We start from the raw sequence: 25,918 nt of genomic DNA on the forward strand, positions 1-25,918 counted from the left end.
GCCTTTAAATGTTTTGTTGCTATGGCGATATGTCTGTGTCTGTTTTAAAGTTCACTGGCTCTGCAGCCTGTCTAACAATGCAAGGCTGTTATAGTGGATGAAATAGACATACAAGATGCTTTAATATAGAACTTTATTGAGGAAACAGATATGAATTACGATAGATGGCTGATGCTCTGAGCCCACACGGACGTTCAGAGATCTTCTGTGCTTTACTTCACTTAATAAACAATAAACATTGTCATTACTAAACCTGATACCCATGTCTCAAACAGATGACTTATCCTTCACACCCAATAGGCATCAGCAGTAAAGGATACATTTGATATATTGACTGGACATAATAACAGACCAAACAGAACTACGTTGTGTTGATAGTGGGAATCCTCTGCTCTGTGAGAAACAGGGTCATGTTCAGTAGAGACAAAACGTTTTGAAACGGCACGGAACACGGTGGTACTGCACTTCCTGAACTTGTCCAATAAGAACTATGATTTTTAAAAAAACATTTTATTTCCGTTGCAAAATGTTTTGTTACGTTGTGCCCTACTGAACACCACCCAGGCTTCCCTGTGATTCAGCTGTCCCCTCACCTCAGGGACACCTGTAGTCTGTCTCCAGCTGCACCCCTCCATAGAGACTCATAGGAGTGACCCCCCAGCTGAGCACGTTCCCCCTGGGAGAGGTGGTGTTCTCACAGGACATCTGTTCCCGTATCTCAGCCGAGTTCAAAACGTAGTCCCACACGTTGACATCCGTCATCTGACCCACGAAGGCGTCCGTGTCAGAGATCCCCAGGAAGCCGTCCTGGTCCTTCCCCAGGATGAAGACCCCTGCTGGGCTGACTGTGTATCTCCTCCGGAGGTACTGCTCCTCCCCCACCAGCCCGTTGATCCACAGCTCAGCCCCCCCGGAGTGGGACGACCAGGTGACACAGTAGTTGACCCAGTCACGGGAGTGGAAGTTGTGGGGCAGGTTGACAAACTCGTTGCCGATCCACAGACCCACCTGGATGGATCACATGAAAAATAGAAATACGACTGCTGATGACTTTTACATCCCTCCCTCGCTTACTCCACCCGACTCCCTCCCTCCCTCCCTCCCTGACTCCCTCCCTGAATGCCCTCCCTCCCTGACTCCCCTCTCTCCCCGACTCCCTCCCTGACTCCCTCCCTCCCTCCCTCGCCTCCCACACTGACTCCCTCCATGACTCCCTCCCTGACTCCCCTCCCTCCCTGACTCCCTCCCTCCCCTCCTTCCATAACTCCCTCCACTCGCCTCCCACACTGACTCCCTCCATGACTCCCTCCCCTTTCTCCATAACTCCATCCCCTCGCCTCCCACACTGTCTCCATCCCTTCCCTCCCTGACTCCCTCCCTGACTCCCTCCCCTCCTTCCCTGACTCCCTCCCCTCCCTCCCTGACTCCCTCCCTGACTCCCTCCCTGACTCCCCTCCCTCCCTGACTCCCTCCCCTCCCTCCATAACTCCCTCCCCTCACCTCCCACACTGACTCCCTCCATGACTCCCACTCACCTCATATCCCATGGTGATCATCAGTTCGTTGTCGTTGCCCTGGCTGGAGTATGACAGGACAGTGTGTATCTCTCCAGGGCGCGTCTTCAGGTGCATGCAGGCGGTGAAGGAGTCCAGGTCCATGGAGTGAGCCAGGTGGGCCCGGGCATAGCTCTCGGTGTTCCTCTCTGGGAAGTGGAGCACCAGGGGAGACATCACTCGGGGCTCTATGGGGGACAGGAGTGATACGGTTAACATCTGACACAGAAGAAGGAATGATACATATCTACTGCATCACACAACAACTCTCTAAATACAAGTACCCTAAATATAAGTACCCTAAATATAAGTACCCTAAATATAAATACCCTAAATATAAGTACCCTAAATATAAATACCCTAAATATAAATACCCTAAATACCCTAAATATAAATACCCTAAATATAAGTACCCTAAATATAAATACCCTAAATATAAGTACCCTAAATATAAATACCCTAAATATAAGTACCCTAAATATAAGTACCCTAAATATAAATACCCTAAATATAAGTACCCTAAATATAAGTACCCTAAATATAAGTACCCTAAATATAAGTACTGTAAATAGAAGTTCTCCTCATAGAAATAGTATAAATATAAGTACCCTAAATATAAGTCCTGTAAATATAAGTACCCTAAATATAAGTACCCTAAATATAAGTACTGTAAATATAAGTACACTAAATATAAGTACCCTAAATATAAGTCCTGTAAATATAAGTACACTAAATATAAGTACTGTAAATATAAGTCCTGTAAATATAAGTCCTGTAAATATAAGTACTGTAAATATAAGTACACTAAATATAAGTACTGTAAATATAAGTACTGTAAATATAAGTCCTGTAAATATAAGTCCTGTAAATATAAGTACACTAAATATAAGTACCCTAAATATAAGTCCTGTAAATATAAGTACCCTAAATATAAGTACCCTAAATATAAGTACTGTAAATATAAGTTCTCCACATAGAAATAGTATACATATAAGTACTCTAAAGCGAAGTACTGTAAATAGAATTACTCTAAATAGATCATAAAAGAGCAACTTCGTGTAAAATGTTCCACTATACATTAAATATACCTGTAGTTGTGTTCTAACTACTATTGTAACTACTAGTGTGACTACTAATGTGACGACTATTGTATTTACTATTGTAACTACTATTGTATTTACTATTGTGACTACTATTGTAACTACTATTGTAACTACTATTGTATTTACTATTGTGACTACTATTGTAACTACTATTGTAACTACTATTGTATTTACTATTGTGACTACTATTGTATTTACTATTGTATTTACTAGTGTGAATACTAGTGTGACTACTATTGTAACTACTATTGTATTTACTATTGTAACTACTATTGTGACTACTATTGTAACTACTATTGTAACTACTATTGTATTTACTATTGTGACTACTATTGTAACTACTATTGTAACTACTATTGTAACTACTATTGTAACTACTATTGTAACTACTATTGTATTTACTATTGTGACTACTATTGTAACTACTATTGTAACTACTATTGTAACTACTATTGTGACTACTATTGTAACTACTATTGTAACTACTATTGTATTTACTAGTGTGAATACTATTGTAACTACTATTGTATTTACTAGTGTGACTACTATTGTAACTACTATTGTAACTACTATTGTAACTACTATTGTGACTACTATTGTGACTACTATTGTAACTACTATTGTATTTACTAGTGTGAATACTAGTGTGACTACTATTGTATTTACTAGTGTGACTACTATTGTAACTACTATTGTAACTACTATTGTGACTACTATTGTGACTACTATTGTAACTACTATTGTAACTACTATTGTAACTACTATTGTATTTACTAGTGTGACTACTATTGTAACTACTATTGTATTTACTAGTGTAACTACTATTGTAACTACTATTGTAACTACTATTGTAACTACTATTGTGACTACTATTGTAACTACTATTGTAACTACTATTGTATTTACTAGTGTGACTACTATTGTAACTACTAGTGTGACTACTATTGTAACTACTATTGTAACTACTATTGTAACTACTATTGTATTTACTAGTGTAACTACTATTGTATTTACTATTGTAACTACTATTGTAACTACTATTGTAACTACTATTGTGACTACTAGTGTGACTACTATTGTAACTACTATTGTAACTACTATTGTAACTACTATTGTAACTACTATTGTAACTACTATTGTGACTACTATTGTATCTACTAGTGTGACTACTATTGTAACTACTATTGTATTTACTAGTGTGAATACTAGTGTGACTACTATTGTAACTACTATTGTAACTACTATTGTATTTACTAGTGTGAATACTAGTGTAACTACTATTGTATTTACTAGTGTGAATACTAGTGTGACTACTATTGTAACTACTATTGTAACTACTAGTGTGACTACTATTGTAACTACTATTGTGACTACTATTGTGACTACTATTGTAACTACTATTGTAACTACTATTGTATTTACTAGTGTGACTACTATTGTAACTACTATTGTAACTACTATTGTATTTACTAGTGTGACTACTATTGTAACTACTATTGTATTTACTAGTGTGAATACTAGTGTGACTACTATTGTAACTACTATTGTAACTACTATTGTAACTACTATTGTATTTACTAGTGTGACTACTATTGTAACCAATTTTCCCTTTTTTTTGGCACTGAGCAAATTTCAGGTCTGCTGAGCTCAAACTTTAATGTTGTGAAAATGATGTGCAACATCCGGCAAGCGTTTACTGTGAACAATGAGGCTGTACCCGCTTTAAGTTACTATTTAAGTTATTATTATTATTATTAAGTTACAGTTACAGACAGTGGTCAAGTTGGCTACCGTGGCTATTTGATCCTAATTTAGTCCTACCAGAGTAGCCTACCATCAAAAAACAATAGAGAAAATGAACCCCCCCTAAAATGTTAACATGGAAATAGCTGTTCTGTCACTGATTGGTGAAGTAGTTTAATAAGTAGTTTAATATTCCTCTTCAAGGAATACCTAGGATAGGATAAAGTAATCCTTCTCACCCCCTCCCCTAAAAAGATTTAGATGCACTATTGTAAAGTGGCTGTTCCACTGGATGTCATAAGGTGTATGCACCAATTTGTAAGTCGCTCTGGATAAGAGCGTCTGCTAAATGACTTAAATGTAAATGTAAATGTAAATAAGCTAAATGTAAAATACTGTTGATTTAACAGGTTTAAAAAAAGAACAGAAAGGAAAGCAATAAACCAGTGCTTTTTTTGGGGGTTTGAACCAATTCAGAACTTTATTTTGTTGGTCGGAACAGTGGAGTGAAACCATGAAAAATAGTGTTTCTGTTCAGAACAAAACGATTGGAAAATAATGTTGGTTCCAACCCCTGATTGTAATAACATTGTAATAACATTGTAATAACATTGTAATAACATTGTAATAACATTGTAATAACATTGTAATAACACGTTGGTGTTATTACACGTAACATATAAGAGCAACCTCGTAGAGTACGATGTACTCCAATACCTAACTACAGTACTCACCTAGTTTGGAAGGCCTTGCATCCCCAATTTCACCTACATTAACAAAAACACAGAGTCAGTTCACATAAAACCTTCACTCATTGTTATACTTTTAAATGTCAATAAAGATATATCTCACTTGAATGTATGTGTTTTCCAAGAGAAGTAATCAGACCCTCGATCTTCAGAAGCTTTGATTCGATTTCATCTTGGCGACAGAACGCTGAGTGGAGAAAGAGAGAGAGAGTGAGAGAGAGAGTGAGAAAGAGATAAAGAAAGAGAGGGAGAGGGAAAGAAAGAGATATAGAGAGAAAGAGAGAGTGAGAGAGAGAAAGAGAGAGAGTGAAAGAGAGAGTGAGAGAGAGTGAGAGAGGGAGAGAGGGAAAGAAAGAGAGATAAAGAGAGAAAGAGAGAGAAAGAAAGACAGGGAAAGAGAGAGTGAGAGAGAGTGAGAGAGAGTGAGAGAGGGAGAGAGGGAAAGAAAGAGAGATAAAGAGAGTGAGAGAGAGTAAGAGAGAGGGAAAGAGAGAGTGAGAGAGAGTGAGAGAGGGAGAGAGGGAAAGAAAGAGATAAAGAGAGAAAGAGAGAGTGAGAGAGTGAAAGAGAGGGAGAGAGGGAAAGAAAGAGAGATAAAGAGAGAAAGAGAGAGAAAGAAAGAGAGGGAAAGAGAGAAAGAAAGAGAGATAGGGAGAGAGAGAGAAAAAAAGAGAGATAGAGAGAGGGAAGAGAGAGGGGGGAGAGACAGATATAGAGAGAAAGAGGAAGTGAACATGGTCAGGGAAAGGCCTTGAGGCTGATTCCTCTCAGATGGGTTCCATATGTAGAGCACCATAAATCATCTTAAAACATACTGTGAGATGAGCATCATCTTAGAAATCCACTATATTAAAGACATATGTTGAGCATCAATATGAGATATATCTTATCTGTATCTATTTGCCTGTTAAATTGATCCATTCCTTAACATTGATCTCAGTCATTTCATGTCCCAAGGGTTACTCGGGAAAACAGAAAGATCGTAAGAAGAGCAAAGGCACAATAACTGTCTGGCAACACAAGACTATCCATTCCCTAACACACACACACCAGGGCCCGTATACAGATGTAGGATCTCAATTTGATCACTCCTTTGTTGCTGAGGAAATTCAAACTTGTAGTGCATTAAAGTCTTTTTAAAGACTTCTAAAGTTTGTAATTTCCAATTGGAAATTTCAGACAAGGTTTTCCCTAACAAAAAATGTATCAAACCCTATAAAAAATGTTCATTAATTAAAATAATCAACATAATAATTCACGTATCCTGTTGCTGCAGGATAATTTTCCTGTTGTAGAAAACTGGCTCAAATTAAGATCCTACATCTGTAGATACAGTGCTACCTTTTTCAAACGGAGGCTACAGCCATATTAGGACAACGAATTGATCCATTCCCTATCATATACAGCAGGACCTATATCTACATAGATACATAATCATATTTTCCTGTTTAGTTTATCTTCTTAATTCCCTAAGAGTAGGTTCTGTCCACGTACTGCCTTTCCCCAGGCGAGGCAGGAAGGAGGACTCGACCACGCGATCGTTGAGCGGCTGGGCCATGCGGTAATCATTCCACAGAGTCTTATTGTCCATGTCCATCAGAGTACTTTCCAACTTTCTGATCTGGATGTGGGGGGAGAGGATAGGAAAGAGTTTATGAATCAATTAATTCAATAATGAATCAAAGACTCAATTAATTCAATAATGAATCAATCAATCAATTAATTCAATAATGGATCAATGACTCAATTAATTCAATAATGAATCAATGACTCAATTAATTCAATAATGAATCAATGAATCAATTAATTCAATAATGAATCAATGAATCAATTAATTCAATAATGAATCAATCAATCAATTAATTCAATAATGGATCAATGACTCAATTAATTCAATAATGAATCAAAGACTCAATTAATTCAATAATGAATCAATGAATCAATTAATTCAATAATATATCAATGAGTCAATTGACTCAATAATGAATCAATTAATTCAATAATGTATCAATGAGTCAATTGACTCAATAATGAATCAATTAATTAAATAATGTATCAATGAGTCAATTGACTCAATAATGAATTAATCAATCAATCAATAAAAGGATGAATGAATAAACGGATGAATCAGTAAATCTTTCACAGGGCTGTTTCATCTGCTTTTTAGGGAGGCCTGGAGCAGAGTGTAAGAGTTCACGTCCATTGTTGAAAAATGTTGAGGTTTAATTTACACATCAGCAGTTTTGTGAGACAGCAGGGAGAGCAATCAATGAACTAACCAATCAAGTAATCAATAAATCAATCAATCACAGGGCTGTTTGATCTCCTTTTCATTCACGGCTATAGGTACAAATTTCAACAACAAAAACGTTGAGTAAAATGTCAAAGAAAATTGATGTGGAGAATTGAAAAGTCAATTTTACAAATCAGATGGTTTGTAAGAGAGAGAGAGCAGGGTTACCTGGTTGTGAGAGAGGGTGATGGGTAAAGTACCTGGTTGTGAGAGAGGGTGATGGGTATAGTACCTGGTTGTGAGGGAGGGTGATGGGTAAAGTACCTGGTTGTGAGAGAGGGGGATGGGTATAGTACCTGGTTGTGAGGGAGGGTGATGGGTAAAGTACCTGGTTGTGAGAGAGGGTGATGGGTAAAGTACCTGGTTGTGAGAGAGGGGGATGGGTATAGTACCTGGTTGTGAGAGAGGGTGATGGGTAAAGTACCTGGTTGTGAGAGAGGGTGATGGGTATAGTACCTGGTTGTGAGGGAGGGTGATGGGTATAGTACCTGGTTGTGAGAGAGGGTGATGGGTAAAGTACATGGTTGTGAGAGAGGGTGATGGGTATAGTACCTGGTTGTGAGAGAGGGTGATGGGTATAGTACCTGGTTGTGAGAGAGGGTGATGGGTATAGTACCTGGTTGTGAGAGAGGGTGATGGGTAAAGTACCTGGTTGTGAGAGAGGGTGATGGGTATAGTACCTGGTTGTGAGAGGGGGTGATGGGTATAGTACCTGGTTGTGAGAGAGGGTGATGGGTATAGTACCTGGTTGTGAGAGAGGGTAATGGGTATAGTACCTGGTTGTGAGAGAGGGTGATGGGTAAAGTACCTGGTTGTGAGAGAGGGTGATGGGTATAGTACCTGGTTGTGAGAGAGGGTGATGGGTATAGTACCTGGTTGTGAGAGAGGGTGATGGGTATAGTACCTGGTTGTGAGAGAGGGTGATGGGTATAGTACCTGGTTGTGAGAGAGGGTGATGGGTATAGTACCTGGTTGTGAGAGAGGGTGATGGGTATAGTACCTGGTTGTGAGAGAGGGTGATGGGTATAGTACCTGGTTGTGAGGGAGGGTGATGGGTATAGTACCTGGTTGTGAGAGAGGGTGATGGGTAAAGTACCTGGTTGTGAGAGAGGGTGATGGGTATAGTACCTGGTTGTGAGAGAGGGTGATGGGTATAGTACCTGGTTGTGAGAGAGGGTGATGGGTAAAGTACCTGGTTGTGAGAGAGGGTGATGGGTAAAGTACCTGGTTGTGAGAGAGGGTGATGGGTAAAGTACCTGGTTGTGAGAGAGGGTGATGGGTATAGTACCTGGTTGTGAGAGAGGGTGATGGGTATAGTACCTGGTTGTGAGAGAGGGTGATGGGTATAGTACCTGGTTGTGAGAGAGGGTGATGGGTATAGTACCTGGTTGTGAGAGAGGGTGATGGGTATAGTACCTGGTTGTGAGAGAGGGTGATGGGTATAGTACCTGGTTGTGAGAGAGGGTGATGGGTGTGTCGAACACTGTCCACAGGATGCTCTCGTAACAGGGAGGGGTGGTAAGAGAGCCTTGGTACCTGAAGAAATGGTTCAGGTTCTCAGGAAGCATGGAGCGCACGTCAAGGGTGGATATGTTCATGGACTGGCCTGTACAACATCAATATGTTCAGGGACTGGCCTGTACAACATCAATATGTTCAGGGACTGGCCAGTACAACATCAATATGTTCAGGGACTGGCCTGTACAACATCAATATGTTCAGGGACTGGCCTGTACAACATCAATATGTTCAGGGACTGGCCTGTACAACATCAATATGTTCAGGGACTGGCCTGTACAACATCAATATGTTCAGGGACTGGCCTGTACAACATCAATATGTTCAGGGACTGGCCTGTACAACATCAATATGTTCAGGGACTGGCCTGTACAACATCAATATGTTCAGGGACTGGCCTGTACAACATCAATATGTTCAGGGACTGGCCTGTACAACATCAATATGTTCAGGGACTGGCCTGTACAACATCAATATGTTCAGGGACTGGCCTGTACAACATCAATATGTTCAGGGACTGGCCTGTACAACATCAATATGTTCAGGGACTGGCCTGTACAACATCAATATGTTCAGGGACTGGCCTGTACAACATCAATATGTTCAGGGACTGGCCTGTACAACATCAATATGTTCAGGGACTGGCCTGTACAACATCAATATGTTCAGGGACTGGCCTGTACAACATCAATATGTTCAGGGACTGGCCTGTACAACATCAATATGTTCAGGGACTGGCCTGTACAACATCAATATGTTCAGGGACTGGCCTGTACAACATCAATATGTTCAGGGACTGGCCTGTACAACATCAATATGTTCAGGGACTGGCCTGTACAACATCAATATGTTCAGGGACTGGCCTGTACAACATCAATATGTTCAGGGACTGGCCTGTACAACATCAATATGTTCAGGGACTGGCCTGTACAACATCAATATGTTCAGGGACTGGCCTGTACAACATCAATATGTTCAGGGACTGGCCTGTACAACATCAATATGTTCAGGGACTGGCCTGTACAACATCAATATGTTCAGGGACTGGCCTGTACAACATCAATATGTTCAGGGACTGGCCTGTACAACATCCCAACAGGTGAAAACAGAAACTGAGCACCAGTAATACTGTTGTTAATGTAGATAGATTCAGTAATAAATACTGTTGTTAATGTAGATAGATTCAGGAATACTGATAGATTCAGTAATACTGATATTAATGTAGATAGATTCAGTAATACTGTTATTATTGTAGATAGATTCAGTAATACTGTTGTCACGCCTTGGTCTTAGTATTTTGTGTTTTCGTTATATATTTGGTCAGGCCAGGGTGTGACATGGGTTTATTTTGTTGTATTTCATATTGGGGTTTTGTAGTTATTGGGATTGCGGCTGAATAGGGGTGTTGCATAGGCTTGGCTGCCTGAGGCGGTTCTCAATCAGAGTCAGGTGATTCTCGTTGTCTCTGATTGGGAACCGTATTTAGGTAGCCTGGGTTTCACTGTGTATTTCGTGGTTGATTGTTCCTGTCTCTGTGTAGTGTTCACCAGATAGGCTGTAATTAGTTTTCACGTTCCGTTTGTTGTTTTGTATTTGTATCAGTTATTTTATGTATCGCGATTCATTCATTAAAGACATGAGTAACCACCACGCCGCATTTCGGTCCGACTCTCTTTCAACAAACGAAGAACGCCGTTACAACTGTTATTATTGTAGATAGATTCAGTAATACTGTTATTATTGTAGACAGATTCAGTAATACTGTTATTATTGTAGACAGATTCAGTAATACTGTTGTTATTGTAGATAGATTCAGTAATACTGTTGTTATTGTAGATAGATTCAGTAATACTGTTGTTATTGTAGATAGATTCAGTAATACTGTTATTATTGTAGACAGATTCAGTAATACTGTTGTTATTGTAGATAGATTCAGTAATACTGTTGTTATTGTAGATAGATTCAGTAATACTGTTGTTATTGTAGATAGATTCAGTAATACTGTTGTTATTGTAGATAGATTCAGTAATACTGTTATTATTGTAGACAGATTCAGTAATACTGTTATTATTGTAGATAGATTCAGTAATACTGTTGTTATTGTAGATAGATTCAGTAATACTGTTGTTATTGTAGATAGATTCAGTAATACTGTTATTATTGTAGATAGATTCAGTAATACTGTTATTATTGTAGACAGATTCAGTAATACTGTTATTATTGTAGATAGATTCAGTAATACTGTTGTTATTGTAGATAGATTCAGTAATACTGTTGTTATTGTAGATAGATTCAGTAATACTGTTATTATTGTAGACAGATTCAGTAATACTGTTGTTATTGTAGATAGATTCAGTAATACTGTTGTTATTGTAGATAGATTCAGTAATACTGTTGTTATTGTAGATAGATTCAGTAATACTGTTGTTATTGTAGATAGATTCAGTAATACTGTTGTTATTGTAGATAGATTCAGTAATACTGTTGTTATTGTAGATAGATTCAGTAATACTGTTGTTATTGTAGATAGATTCAGTAATACTGTTGTTATTGTAGATAGATTCAGTAATACTGTTGTTATTGTAGATAGATTCAGTAATACTGTTGTTATTGTAGATAGATTCAGTAATACTGTTGTTATTGTAGATAGATTCAGTAATACTGTTGTTATTGTAGATAGATTCAGTAATACTGTTGTTATTGTAGATAGATTCAGTAATACTGTTGTTATTGTAGATAGATTCAGTAATACTGTTGTTATTGTAGATAGATTCAGTAATACTGTTGTTATTGTAGATAGATTCAGTAATACTGTTGTTATTGTAGATAGATTCAGTAATACTGTTGTTATTGTAGATAGATTCAGTAATACTGTTGTTATTGTAGATAGATTCAGTAATACTGTTGTTATTGTAGATAGATTCAGTAATACTGTTATTATTGTAGATAGATTCAGTAATACTGTTGTTATTGTAGACAGATTCAGTAATACTGTTGTTATTGTAGATAGATTCAGTAATACTGTTGTTATTGTAGACAGATTCAGTAATACTGTTGTTATTGTAGATAGATTCAGTAATACTGTTGTTATTGTAGATAGATTCAGTAATACTGTTGTTATTGTAGATAGATTCAGTAATACTGTTATTATTGTAGATAGATTCAGTAATACTGTTATTATTGTAGACAGATTCAGTAATACTGTTATTATTGTAGACAGATTCAGTAATACTGTTGTTATTGTAGATAGATTCAGTAATACTGTTATTATTGTAGATAGATTCAGTAATACTGTTATTATTGTAGATAGATTCAGTAATACTGTTATTATTGTAGACAGATTCAGTAATACTGTTGTTATTGTAGACAGATTCAGTAATACTGTTATTATTGTAGACAGATTCAGTAATACTGTTATTATTGTAGACAGATTCAGTAATACTGTTATTATTGTAGATAGATTCAGTAATACTGTTATTATTGTAGACAGATTCAGTAATACTGTTGTTATTGTAGACAGATTCAGTAATACTGTTATTATTGTAGACAGATTCAGTAATACTGTTATTATTGTAGACAGATTCAGTAATACTGTTGTTATTGTAGATAGATTCAGTAATACTGTTATTATTGTAGATAGATTCAGTAATACTGTTATTATTGTAGATAGATTCAGTAATACTGTTATTATTGTAGACAGATTCAGTAATACTGTTGTTATTGTAGACAGATTCAGTAATACTGTTATTATTGTAGACAGATTCAGTAATACTGTTATTATTGTAGACAGATTCAGTAATACTGTTATTATTGTAGACAGATTCAGTAATACTGTTATTATTGTAGACAGATTCAGTAATACTGTTATTATTGTAGACAGATTCAGTAATACTGTTGTTATTGTAGATAGATTCAGTAATACTGTTGTTATTGTAGACAGATTCAGTAATACTGTTGTTATTGTAGATAGATTCAGTAATACTGTTGTTATTGTAGATAGATTCAGTAATACTGTTATTATTGTAGACAGATTCAGTAATACTGTTGTTATTGTAGATAGATTCAGTAATACTGTTATTATTGTAGACAGATTCAGTAATATTCCAAAGAAAACCAAAATCACCTGCGTACTTGACTTTTCCCAGGTTGCTGATGAAATCGCTGTAGTAGGTGTTCTCAAAATGTCCGTCCTGTAACGGACAAAAACACAATCAAACCTACGAACAGGTAAGTGATGGATTCTGCATTCCTAGGCTACATGGTCTCCTTGCCAAAATGAGGCAAAAACAACCACACTGGCTAAAAGAAGAAACCCGGCCTGACTGCAACTAGACAACAACGAGAGAATGAGTTAGGTTGTTGATGAAATCGCCGGTAGTAGGTGTTCTCAAAAATGTCAAACCAACTGGCTAAAGGTTTTATATAAAATAAAATGTCAAATAAAATGTTGTTTTTTTTGTCACGTGCTTCGTAAACAACAGGTGTAGATTAACAGTGAAATGCTTAGTGATGGGCCCTTCCCAACAATGAGGAGAGAGGAAAAAAATAAGAAAGAGTAGAAGATTTTTAAATAATATCATGAAGAATAAAATAGGAAAATAATTACACAAGGATAAATACACAATGAGAAATGATAACTTGGCTATATACACGGGGTACCAGTACTGAGTCCATGTGCAGGGATAGGAGGTCATTGAGGTAGATATGTACATATAGCTAGGGATGAAGTGACTAGGTAACAGGATATATAATAAACAGTGTATGTGAGTCAACTATTTAGCAGTCTTATAGATTGTGGGTCGAAGCTGTTTTAGGGTCCTGTTGGTTCCAGACTTGGTGCATCATTACCGGTTGCCGTGCGGTAGCAGAGAGAACAGCCTATGACTGTGATGGGCCGGAGTCTTTGACAATTTTTAAGGCCTTCCTCTGACACCGCCTGGTATAGAGGTCCTGGATGGTAGGGAGCTCTGTACACTGACGTACCGGGCCATACGTACTACCCTCTGTAGCGCCTTGCGGTCGGGTGCCAAGCACTTGCTATACTAAGCGGTGATGCAGCCAGTCAAGATGCTCACAGTGGTGCAGCTGTAGAACTTTTTCAAAGATCAGAGGGCCCATGCCAAATCATTTCAGCCTGCTGAGGGGGAAGAGGCATTGTCATGCCCTCTTCATGCCTGTGTTGGTCTGTGGACCACGATAGTTCCTCAGTAATGTGGTCACCGAGGAACTTGACGCTCTCGACCTGCTCCACAACAGCCCTGTAGATGTGGATGAGGGTGTACTCAGCCCTCCATTTCCTGTAGTCCACGATCAGTTCTTCTGTCTTGCTGACGTTGAGGGATAGATTGTTATCCTGGCACCACACTGCCAGGTCTCTGACTTTCTCCCTGTCGGCTGCCTCATCCTTGTCGGTGATCAGGCAAAACCCTGTCATGTTGTCTGCAAACTTAATGATGGTGTTGTGCATGGCCACGCATTCATTATGGAAGAACAGAACTGGCAAAACAACCACACGTTGGCTGAAACAGAAACAGGTTGGCAACATGACTACAGGAGAGATAAACAGACTGGCAACATGACTACAGGAGAGATAAACAGACTGGCAACATGACTACAGGAGAGATAAACAGACTGGCAACATGACTACAGGAGAGATAAACAGGCTGGCAACATGACTACAGGAGAGATAAACAGACTGGCAACATGACTACAGGAGAGATAGACTGGCAACATGACTACAGGAGAGATAGGCTGGCAACATGACTACAGGAGAGGTAGGCTGGCAACATGACTACAGGAGAGATAAACAGACTGGCAACATGACTACAGGAGAGATAAACAGACTGGCAACATGACTACAGAAGAGATAAACAGACTGGCAACATGACTACAGGAGAGATAAACAGACTGGCAACATGACTACAGGAGAGGTAGGCTGGCAACATGACTACAGGAGAGATAAATAGACTGGAAACATGACTACAGGAGAGATAAACAGACTGGCAACATGACTACAGGAGAGATTTACAGACTGGCAACATGACTACAGGAGAGATTTACAGACTAGCAACATGACTACAGGAGAGATAAACAGACTGGCAACATGACTACAGGAGAGGTAGGCTGGCAACATGACTACAGGAAAGATAAACAGACTGGCAACATGACTACAGGAGAGATTTACAGACTGGCAACATGACTACAGGAGAGATAAACAGACTGGCAACATAACTACAGGAGAGGTAGGCTGGCAACATGACTACAGGAGAGGTAGGCTGGCAACATGACTACAGGAGAGATAAATAGACTGGCAACATGACTACAGGAGAGATAAACAGACTGGCAACATGACTACAGGAGAGATAAACAGACTGGCAACATGACTACAGGAGAGATAAACAGACTGGCAACATGACTACAGGAGAGATAAACAGACTGGCAACATGACTACAGGAGAGATAAACAGACTGGCAACATGACTACAGGAGAGGTAGGCTGGCAACATGACTACAGGAGAGATAAACAGACTGGCAACATGACTACAGGAGAGATAAACAGACTGGCAACATGACTACAGAAGAGATAAACAGACTGGCAACATGACTACAGGAGAGATAAACAGACTGGCAACATGACTACAGGAGATAAACAGACTGGCAACATGACTACAGGAGAGATAAACAGACTGGCAACATGACTACAGGAGAGATAAACAGACTGGCAACATGACTACAGGAGAGATAAACAGACTGGCAACATGACTACAGAAGAGATAAACAGACTGGCAACATGACTACAGGAGAGATAAACAGACTGGCAACATGACTACTGAAGAGATAAACAGACTGGCAACATGACTACAGGAGAGATAAACAGACTGGCAACATGACTACAGGGGAGGTAGGCTGGCAACATGACTACAGGAGAGATAAACAGACTGGCAACATGACTGCAGGAGAGATTTACAGACTGGCAACATGACTACAGGAGAGATAAACAGACTGGCAACATGACTACAGGAGAGATTTACAGACTGGCAACATGACTACAGGAGAGATACACAGACTGGCAACATGACTACATGAGAGGTAGACTGGCAACATGACTACAGGAGAGATAAACAGACTGGCAACATGACTACAGGAGAGATAAACAGACTGGCAACATGACTACAGGAGAGATAAACAGACTGGCAACATGACTACAGGAGAGATAAATAGACTGGCAACATGACTACGGGAGAGATAAACAGACTGGCAACATGACTACAGGAGAGATAAACAGACTGGCAACATAACTACAGGAGAGATAAACAGACTGGCAACATGACTACAGAAGAGATAAACAGACTGGCAACATGACTACAGGAGAGATAAACAGACTGGCAACATGACTACAGGAGAGGTAGGCTGGCAACATGACTACAGGAGAGATAAATAGACTGGGAACATGACTACAGGAGAGATAAACAGACTGGCAACATGACTACAGGAGAGATTTACAGACTGGCAACATGACTACAGGAGAGATTTACAGACTAGCAACATGACTACAGGAGAGATAAACAGACTGGCAACATGACTACAGGAGAGGTAGGCTGGCAACATGACTACAGGAAAGATAAACAGACTGGCAACATCACTACAGGAGAGATTTACAGACTGGCAACATGACTACAGGAGAGATAAACAGACTGGCAACATAACTACAGGAGAGGTAGGCTGGCAACATGACTACAGGAGAGGTAGGCTGGCAACATGACTACAGGAGAGATAAACAGACTGGCAACATGACTACAGGAGAGATAAACAGACTGGCAACATGACTACATGAGAGGTAGGCTGGCAACATGACTACAGGAGAGATAAACAGACTGGCAACATGACTACATGAGAGGTAGGCTGGCAACATGACTACAGGAGAGATAAACAGACTGGCAACATGACTACAGGAGAGATAAACAGACTGGCAACATGACTACAGGAGAGATAAACAGACTGGCAACATGACTACAGGAGAGATAAACAGACCGTGAACATGACTACAGGAGAGATAGACTGGCAACATGACTACAGGAGAGATAAACAGACTGGCAACATGACTACAGGAGAGATAAACAGACTGGCAACATGACTACAGGAGATAAACAGACTGGCAACATGACTACAGGAGAGATAAACAGACTGGCAACATGACTACAGGAGAGATAAACAGACTGGCAACATGACTACAGAAGAGATAAACAGACTGGCAACATAACTACAGGAGAGATAAACAGACTGGCAACATGACTACAGAAGAGATAAACAGACTGGCAACATGACTACAGGAGAGATAAACAGACTGGCAACATGACTACAGAAGAGATAAACAGACTGGCAACATGACTACAGGAGAGATTCAGGAGAGATAAACAGACTGGCAACATAACTACAGGAGAGATAAACAGACTGGCAACATGACTACAGGAGAGATAAACAGACTGGCAACATGACGACAGCAGGTGAGAACCTAGAGGTGATAGACATGTCCAGCTGTGTTTCATCCCTGTGTGTGAGACTGTAACAATGACAGTTGGCTGTGGAGCAATAGACACATCAGCAGTGGCTGGGGTCGGGCTGGTCTAGCGGATTACTGCTGTTGCTTGCAGCACATATTTCCTACTTGTCAGTACACTCCCATGTTTGTCTCTTCACATGCCATGTATCTCTCATCACCTCTCTTTAACGTCTAAATGAAAAACAAAAAATATGAAATATACTCGCCTAAAAAAAATTCAAATAAAATAAAAAGGCATAAAAGAGAGCTAGGGGTGGGAGAAAACTCCAGCTGTATGTGTGACTAGAACATTGTCTCAGTAAGCAGGACTACCAGTACTAGGGCAATAGAACACCGGCACCCACTCACTACACAGCTGCAGTCCATTAGGTAGCTGGGGAGGATGCCTGTGCCCTGTGGCAGCGTTGCCTAAGCGATGACCTCTAACCCACAGCAAAGTGTTGGAACTGACTGGCTAGCTGGCTGGCTGCCTGACTGGCTGAATTAATGGCTAACTGACTGGCTGACGGTTTGACTGGCTGACTGGTTGGCTGGCTGAATTAATGACTGGGTGACTGGCTGGCTGGCTGGTTGACGGTTTGACTGGCTGACTGGTTGGCTGGCTGAATTAATGACTGGCTGACTGGTTGGCTGGCTGAATTAATGACTGGGTGACTGGTTGGCTGGCTGAATTAATGACTGGGTGACTGGCTGGCTGGCTGAATTAATGACTGGGTGACTGGTTGGCTGGCTGAATTAATGACTGGGTGACTGGTTGGCTGGCTGAATTAATGACTGGGTGACTGGCTGGCTGGCTGAATTAATGACTGGGTGACTGGCTGGCTGGCTGGTTGACGGTTTGACTGGCTGACTGGCTGGCTGGCTGAATTAATGACTGGGTGACTGGCTGGCTGGCTGCCACTTGTTCCTATCTCTAGAAGCCAACTTTCCCTCTGTGGGCCTAACAGCACGCAATCGCCCAATCAATGGGCCCATTAACTGCGCAGGCAGGATGTCCGATACTATTATACTATCAAATGTTATGACAGGGGGCACCGGGCCAGGAGGCACCGGGCCAGTTACCCACAAAGCTGTTCTATGTGTCATCTGTTCCGAGTTCATATACTGGAATTCACAAGAAGAACGTAAAATAAGAACAGGAAGATGAACAACCTGTCTTCAGATCTCACCTCGTAGAAGAAGGCTAGAACTGCCAGTCCGTCAGGCTTGTCGCTGGCCTCTTGAAAGCTCTTGTACTTATCAGAGTTATAATGGACAACGTGGAGCTGCAAACACAGAGGACAAATTGTAAGTTGAAAGTTGCTCCAGTTGTCAAACACCAGGTTGGAAGTAATTTAATTTGTAAACATCCATATGTACAGCGACTCAAGCTAATCTGTACTTTATCCAATCAACAACTCAAGAAGATCCACTTGTTATTGTTAGAGGGTTAGAAAGCAGCGCAAGCCTGGCAATATTGGATAACTTTAGTACAGGCCCTATGTTCCTCCAGGAACCAAGAGGATAACTTTAGTACAGGCCCTATGTTCCTCTGGGAACCAAGAGGATAGCTTTAGTACAGGCCCTATGTTCCTCCAGGAACCAAGAGGATAACTTTAGTACAGGACCTATGTTCCTCCAGGAACCAAGAGGATAACTTTAGTACAGGCCCTATGTTCCTCCAGGAACCAAGAGGATAACTTTAGTACAGGCCCTATGTTCCTCCAGGAACCAAGAGGATAACTTTAGTACAGGCCCTATGTTCCTCCAGGAACCAAGAGGATAACTTTAGTACAGGCCCTATGTTCCTCCAGGAACCAAGAGGATAACTTTAGTACAGGCCCTATGTTCCTCTGGGAACCAAGAGGATAGCTTTAGTACAGGCCCTATGTTCCTCCAGGAACCAATAGGATAACTTTAGTACATGACCTATGTTCCTCCATGAACCAAGAGGATAACTTTAGTACAGGCCCCATGTTCCTCTGGGAACCACAAGAGGATAACTTTAGTACAGGCCCTATGTTCCTCTGGGAACCAAGAGGATAACTTTAGTACAGGCCCTATGTTCCTCCATGAACCAAGAGGATAACTTTAGTACAGGCCCTATGTTCCTCCGGGAACCAAGAGGATAACTTTAGTACATAACCTATGTTCCTCCAGGAACCAAGAGGATAACTTTAGTACATAACCTATGTTCCTCCAGGAACCAAGAGGATAACTTTAGTACAGGCCCTATGTTCCTCTAGGAACCACGAGGATAACTTTAGTACATAACCTATGTTCCTCCTGGAACCAAGAGGATAACTTTAGTACAGGCCCTATGTTCCTCCAGGAACCAAGAGGATAACTTTAGTACAGGACCTATGTTCCTCCAGGAACCAAGAGGATAACTTTAGTACAGGCCCTATGTTCCTCCAGGAACCAAGAGGATAACTTTAGTACAGGCCCTATGTTCCTCCAGGAACCAAGAGGATAACTTTAGTACAGGCCCTATGTTCCTCCGGGAACCAAGAGGATAACTTTAGTACAGGTCCTCTGTTCCTCTGGGAACCAAGAGGATAACTTTAGTACAGGTCCTCTGTTCCTCTGGGAACAAAGAGGATAACTTTAGTACAGGCCCTATGTTCCTCCAGGAACCAAGAGGATAACTTTAGTACAGGCCCTATGTTCCTCCGGGAACCAAGAGGATAACTTTAGTACAGGTCCTCTGTTCCTCTGGGAACCAAGAGGATAACTTTAGTACAGGTCCTCTGTTCCTCTGGGAACAAAGAGGATAACTTTAGTACAGGCCCTATGTTCCTCCAGGAACCAAGAGGATAACTTTAGTACAGGTCCTCTGTTCCTCTGGGAACCAAGAGGATAACTTTAGTACAGGTCCTCTGTTCCTCTGGGAACCAAGAGGATAACTTTAGTACAGGTCCTATGTTCCTCCAGGAACCAAGAGGATAATGTAAATAATCCATACAACAGTCATCCATACAAATAGTCCAGCAGAATATATATTATAGTATATATTACTAGCATATATCTATATATCAATATATACATCCAGTACCAGTCAAAAGTTTGGACACACCTACTCATTCAAGGGGTTTTCTTTATTTGACTATTTTCTACATTGTAGAATAATATTGAAGACATCAAAACGATTCAATAAAACATATGGAATCATGTAGTAACCAAAAAAGTGTTAAACAAATCTGAATATATTTTATATTTTAGATTCTTCAATGTAGCCACCCTTTGCCTTGATGACAGCTTTGCAAACTCTTGGCATTCTCTCAACCAGCTTCACCTGGAATGCTTTTCCAACAGTCTTGAAGGAGTTCCCTCGTATGCTGAGCACTTGTTGGCTGCTTTTCCTTCACTCGGCGGTCCAACTCATCCCAAACCATCTCAATTAGGTTGAGGTCGGGTGATTGTGGCAGCCAGGTCATCTGATGCAGTACTCCAGCACAGATTTCCCCCGGTCTAATGTCCATTGCTCGAGTTTCTTGGCCCAAGCGAGTCTTTTCTTCTTACTGGTGTTCTTTAGTAGTGGTTTCTTTGCAGAAATTCGACCACAAAGGCCTGATTCACGCAGTCTCCTCTGAACAATTGATGTTGAGATGTGTCTGTTACTTGAGCTGTGTGAAGCATTTATTTGGGCTGCTATCTGAGGTGTAGTTAACTCTAATGAACTTATCCTCTGCAGCAGAGGTAACTCTGGGTCTTTCTTTCCTGTGGCGGTCCTCATGAGAACCAGTTTCATCATTGTGCTTGATGGTTTTTTGCGACTGCACTTGAAGAAACTTTCAAAGTTCTTAAAATTTTCCGAATTGACTGTCTGAAAATAATGATGGACTGTGGTTTCTCTTTGCTTATTTGAGCTGTTCTTGCCATAATATGGACTTGGTCTTTACCTAATAGAGCTATCTTTTGTATACCACCCCTACCTTGTCACAACACAACTGATTGGCTCAAACACATTAAGAAGTACATAAATTCCACAAATGAACTTTTAAGAAGGCACACCTGTTAATTGAAATGCATTCCAGTTGACTACCTCATGAAGCTGGTTGAGAGAATGCCAAGAGTGTGTAAAGCTGTCATCAAGGCAAAGGGTGGCTACTTTGAAGAATCTAAAATATATTTTTATTTGTTTAATTGTTTTGGGGTTACTACATGATTCCATGTGTGTTATTTCATAGTTTTGATGTCTTCACTGTTATTGTACAATGTAGAAAATAGTAAAAATAAAGAAAAGCCCTTGAATGAGTCGGTTTGTCTAAACTTTTGACTGGTACTGGATACGTAAATAAATATATATTGAACATTTGCACTGCTGGATTGTTTTATGGATAATAAAATGTAGTATTGACATTCTTCAGAAACTGAAAGTGGGATGTGTTGTTTCGGGGTAGTGCAGCTGGTTCAGCCTACAATATTTACACAGCAATTCAGCTCCCAACTGCGAATGACCTTGAACATCAATATCAAATAAAATAATATTTGACTAAATTTACCCTGCTTGAGTTAGAGGTAGCCTGGTCTCAGAACTGTTCGTGCTATCAGGTCAACTCCTTTTGATGTTGCCATGACGAGGAGTGGCAATGAGTGTCATGATGGTACAAAGGCTGCTGTTATGGCCTTAGTCCCACTATGGTCCAGTCAAGCCTGTAACACTAGTATACCTCTGCCATGTATCTGATGCCATCCAGGGTGTGCTCTGCCCCGCTCTCCTCCAGGTCCCAGCCACCCCAGTGGAGATGCATCTGGACGGCCGTGTAGCCCCCGGGGAGACCCTTGGTAATCACCATGCTGGGAGGGAGGACGATTTCAACTGTCCACAACACAACAAGACATTTTAGTATTTACAATAATATTAAAATATATGCCATTTAATAAAATTAATTAATAAATATATGCCATTTAATTCATTAACAAATAAATATATGCCATATAATTAATTAATTAATTAATATATGCCATTTAACAGATGCTTTTATCCAAGTTAACTTAGTCCCCATTGAGATTAGGCTAAAGGGACCAATACTAACTAATTTAGATACAATGGTTAAGATGTTATTGTTGAAAAAATATGTTTCAATGGTATTGAATGTTCATTGTTCATTCACTATAACAAAACAGTAAAAGCTAAAACTGTTAAAAAGTTGACAGGGGATATGAAGTTGGTTTAATTGTACATTATTTCCGGGTGTTTTTTTTTTGGGGGGGGTACACCATCCCACACTACTTTTTTACCTGAGTGTCCGTTGTTTTTCATGAGGAAGTTCCCCTTCTGAGCATCATATCCAGTGAGCTCGAGCTGCAGCATGCGGGGGTTGTGTCGCACGCTCCTCCGTTGGATGTCGATGGGGGACTGTCTGCGACCGCCACACGCGGGATACTCCTCCGCCCAGTGCACCTGGTCCAGGGCCCCTTCTGAAGAAGGAGAAACAGAACGGACGGATGGATGATAACGACGACCGTGAACAATACAACAATGTGAACTAGGCCCAATGTCTAAAAACTGGCGACCCCAAGCCTCCCAACTTTAGTCCCGAGTAGACATTCCCACAGAGGCCAGTTTGTTCACGCAGAGGAGAGAAGGAGCCAACGGAACACTACTGTATAAAGTTCCTCTGTTTCTCCCTCTACCTTCACAGCACCTTGATGTAACCACAAAACCTCTAAAGCCAAATGTCTGAGTGATGGTTTGTAAGAGAGGTATTACAGTAAACTGTACGTCTGTCACGAACCAAATGGCTGTCTGAAAAGGCTCAGACATTACACACTATGATAACGAACACAAATGGCTGTTTGAAAGGGCTCAGACATTACACACTATGATAACGAACACAAATGATATCGTTCCTAGCTGTAATCATATACGTCTACAGTCTACACTGGGAATCAAATCGTCATGCCACCTGTTTGTCATCGTGAGCAGTAGATCTATATGATTTACACAGCAATTATAAACTGGGTGGTTCCAGCCCTGAATGTTGATTGGTTGACAGCCGTGGTATATGAGACAGTATACCACCGGTATGACAAAACATTTATTTTTACTGCTTTAATTACGTTAGTAACCAGTTTATAATAGCAATAAGGCACCTCGGGGGTCTGTGATATATGGCCAATATACCACGGCTAAGGTCTGTGTCCAGGCACTCCGCGTTGCGTCTTGCCTAAGGACAGCCCTTAGCCGTGGTATATTGACCATATACCACACACATTGCAAACTACAACTATTTATATTCATCCTTTTTTTCCAGACTTAAAATATCCTAGAGTTAATAATCTCTACAAATAAGACATGAAAAATAAATTGAAATATCTGAGAATGAGTTCAAGACTTCGTGTTTTTTTTCTGGGGGGTTTGGAGTCCCCCCCTCCCCCCCAAAAAACACAATGGAGAACGGAAATAGGAAATAGGTAATCAATTAATCCATACCTGTATATGTCCAATGTATTCCATCTATCCCAGCAGAGGCACAGCTTACCAACATGAAATGAACTAAAAGACTGAAGTACTCCATTTCAATGGAAATCCTCTTGACACACACATACACACGTCCCTCGCTTCTCTCTCCCTCTCTCTCTCTCTCTCTCTCTCTCTCTCTCTCTCTCTCTCTCTCTCTCTCTCTCTCTCTCTCTCTCTCTCTCTCTCTCTCTCTCTCTCTCCCTCTCTCTCTCTCTCCCTCTCTCTCTCTCTCTCTCTGTCCAACTGAAAGGAGGTATTGAAACGTCTGTGAAAGCAACGCCCCAGGCTAAGTGCTCTCCGCTGCTCACCACAGTGTTACACAAGAGCACCAACCTCTGGTTGACTATTGATTACTTGAGCTTTTACCAAAATGTTTTACAAAACAAAGTAACAGCACACTTCCCCAATTGTGACTCATTGTATACAAATATTGACGTAGGCTCATGGATCTTTTTGTTTGGGAAGCATGAGAGTTCTATGGAATGAAATGTCATGAAATGCTCTTTTTAGTTTTGAATGTTTGTTGCTCCCTCGTTGTCCAGTTGTTTATTCTTGATGTAAATTGTACTTAATGTCAATAATATTGTTTCTTTTAAACTGAGGATTAATTTGGATGCGTCACGACCATCATGATCAAGGGAATGTGGTCCAAGCACATCTGGTTCTTGTTAACGTTTGTTCATAAACTAAACAGACCCGTTCATTTATTTAGCTTATATTATTGATTAAAAGTGTTGAGATAATATTGTAGACACATTTTACATTGATAGAAATAGTTTTATTGTTGTGGTTATAATGGTAATTGTGTCAAGATGTGGGCTTACAGGGAAAATAGGTGGACATGGAACTTTTAACACTAACGGTAATATTGATCTCTAATCATTTCATACAATTTTTGAATATGTAATAAATTCACCTTGAATTTGAAGACAAAATTATGAAATATTTGACAGGTGCTTCACCAAGTACTTTGAGAGGCAAACTTGCCCTTGACGATAATAATGTATTAGAAAATGTTGTTAAATCTCCCACAACATACTTTTCTTCACTGCCTGGCTTAGCGATGAGGAAAGCCAAGCCTGCTATCATCAATTCCACAGAAACATCCTGCAAGTACAGTCATGTTGTCATCTGTCACTATAATGTGTGCCAGAGGGGATGTTACCCTTGTCAGAGGGTGGAAGAGTCCATAAATGGCACCCTATTTCCTACTTAGTGCACTACTTTTGACCAGAACCCATAGCAATGTAGTGCACTATATAGAGAATAGGTTGGCATTTGAGACAGAGCAATGAGTCTCATCTAACAGATGTTTCATGCATTACACCCATCAGCACATTAGAACAACCGTCAGACGGGGTCTGAATACAGGGCTAACAGGTATCATTTGCTGGGAGCACCACCTGTTACAACATGCTCCTGACCAGGCCCTACTGCCTGGAAGAAAATCAAATTAACCACAAGCCTCCTCTGTGTGTGTGTGTGCGTGTGCGTGTGTGCGTGTGCGTGTGCGTGTGCGTGTGTACTTTTTTTCTTTACTTTCTCTTGTCATCCCTCATGGTATTTACGTTCACACTCTTTATACATTATACAGTGCATTCAGAAAGTATTCAGACCCCTTGACTTTTGACTAATTTTGTTGAACTACAGCCATATTCTAAAATGTATTAAATTGTCCGTCCCCCCTCATCAATCTACACACAATACCACATAATGACATCAAAATACCCCATAATGACATCACAATACCCCATAATGACATCACAATACCTCATAATGACAAAGCAATAGAAATGTTTGAAAATAATAAAAAAATAAAATACTGAAATATCACATTTACATTGACCCTTTACTCAGTACTTTGTAGAATGAGCTTTGGCAGCGATTACAGCATTGAGTCTTCTTGGGTATGACACTACAAGCTTGGCACACCTGTATTTGGGGAGTTTCTC

The 25,918-nt window shown here is 40.2% G+C and overlaps 1 protein-coding gene across 48 annotated transcripts; it reads right to left on the bottom strand.

Annotated features, from left to right (window-relative positions):
* Positions 1–116: 116 nt before the first annotated feature.
* LOC118377945 (uncharacterized) lies at positions 117–24,176 on the bottom strand. 48 transcript variants are annotated; one of them, XM_052484588.1, is made up of 15 exons: positions 23,937–24,176; positions 22,742–22,921; positions 22,171–22,319; positions 18,688–18,783; positions 13,083–13,149; positions 8,538–9,047; positions 8,282–8,505; positions 7,898–7,929; positions 7,834–7,865; positions 7,770–7,801; positions 6,643–6,769; positions 5,252–5,335; positions 5,134–5,166; positions 1,536–1,741; positions 117–1,008 (listed from the first exon to the last, which is right to left on the bottom strand). In XM_052484588.1, exons 1-15 carry the CDS (start codon positions 24,019–24,021, stop codon positions 595–597), a joined length of 2,271 nt encoding a protein of 756 aa, XP_052340548.1. In that variant the 5' UTR covers positions 24,022–24,176; the 3' UTR covers positions 117–594. The 48 variants fall into 48 exon arrangements, with proteins under 48 accessions (XP_052340548.1, XP_052340552.1, XP_052340553.1 ...); XM_052484592.1 differs by having other exon boundaries at positions 8,282–8,409; positions 23,937–24,174; XM_052484593.1 differs by having other exon boundaries at positions 8,314–8,441; positions 23,937–24,174.
* Positions 24,177–25,918: the final 1,742 nt, after the last annotated feature.

Source organism: Oncorhynchus keta, chromosome 28, assembly GCF_023373465.1.
Source record: "Oncorhynchus keta strain PuntledgeMale-10-30-2019 chromosome 28, Oket_V2, whole genome shotgun sequence".
NCBI classification, from domain to species: domain Eukaryota; kingdom Metazoa; phylum Chordata; class Actinopteri; order Salmoniformes; family Salmonidae; genus Oncorhynchus; species Oncorhynchus keta.

Bases quoted from the DNA above. Each gene is read 5' to 3' on its own strand.
- LOC118377945 (XM_052484588.1), bottom strand. From the start codon at position 24,021: ATGGAGTACTTCAGTCTTTTAGTTCATTTCATGTTGGTAAGCTGTGCC. The intron at 18,784-22,170 runs GTATACTAGTGT...CTGTGTTTGCAG, and splicing joins GCATCAGATACATGGCAGAG to CTCCACGTTGTCCATTATAA. The intron at 6,770-7,769 runs GTACTTTACCCA...CCCCACATCCAG, and splicing joins TCACCCTCTCTCACAACCAG to ATCAGAAAGTTGGAAAGTAC.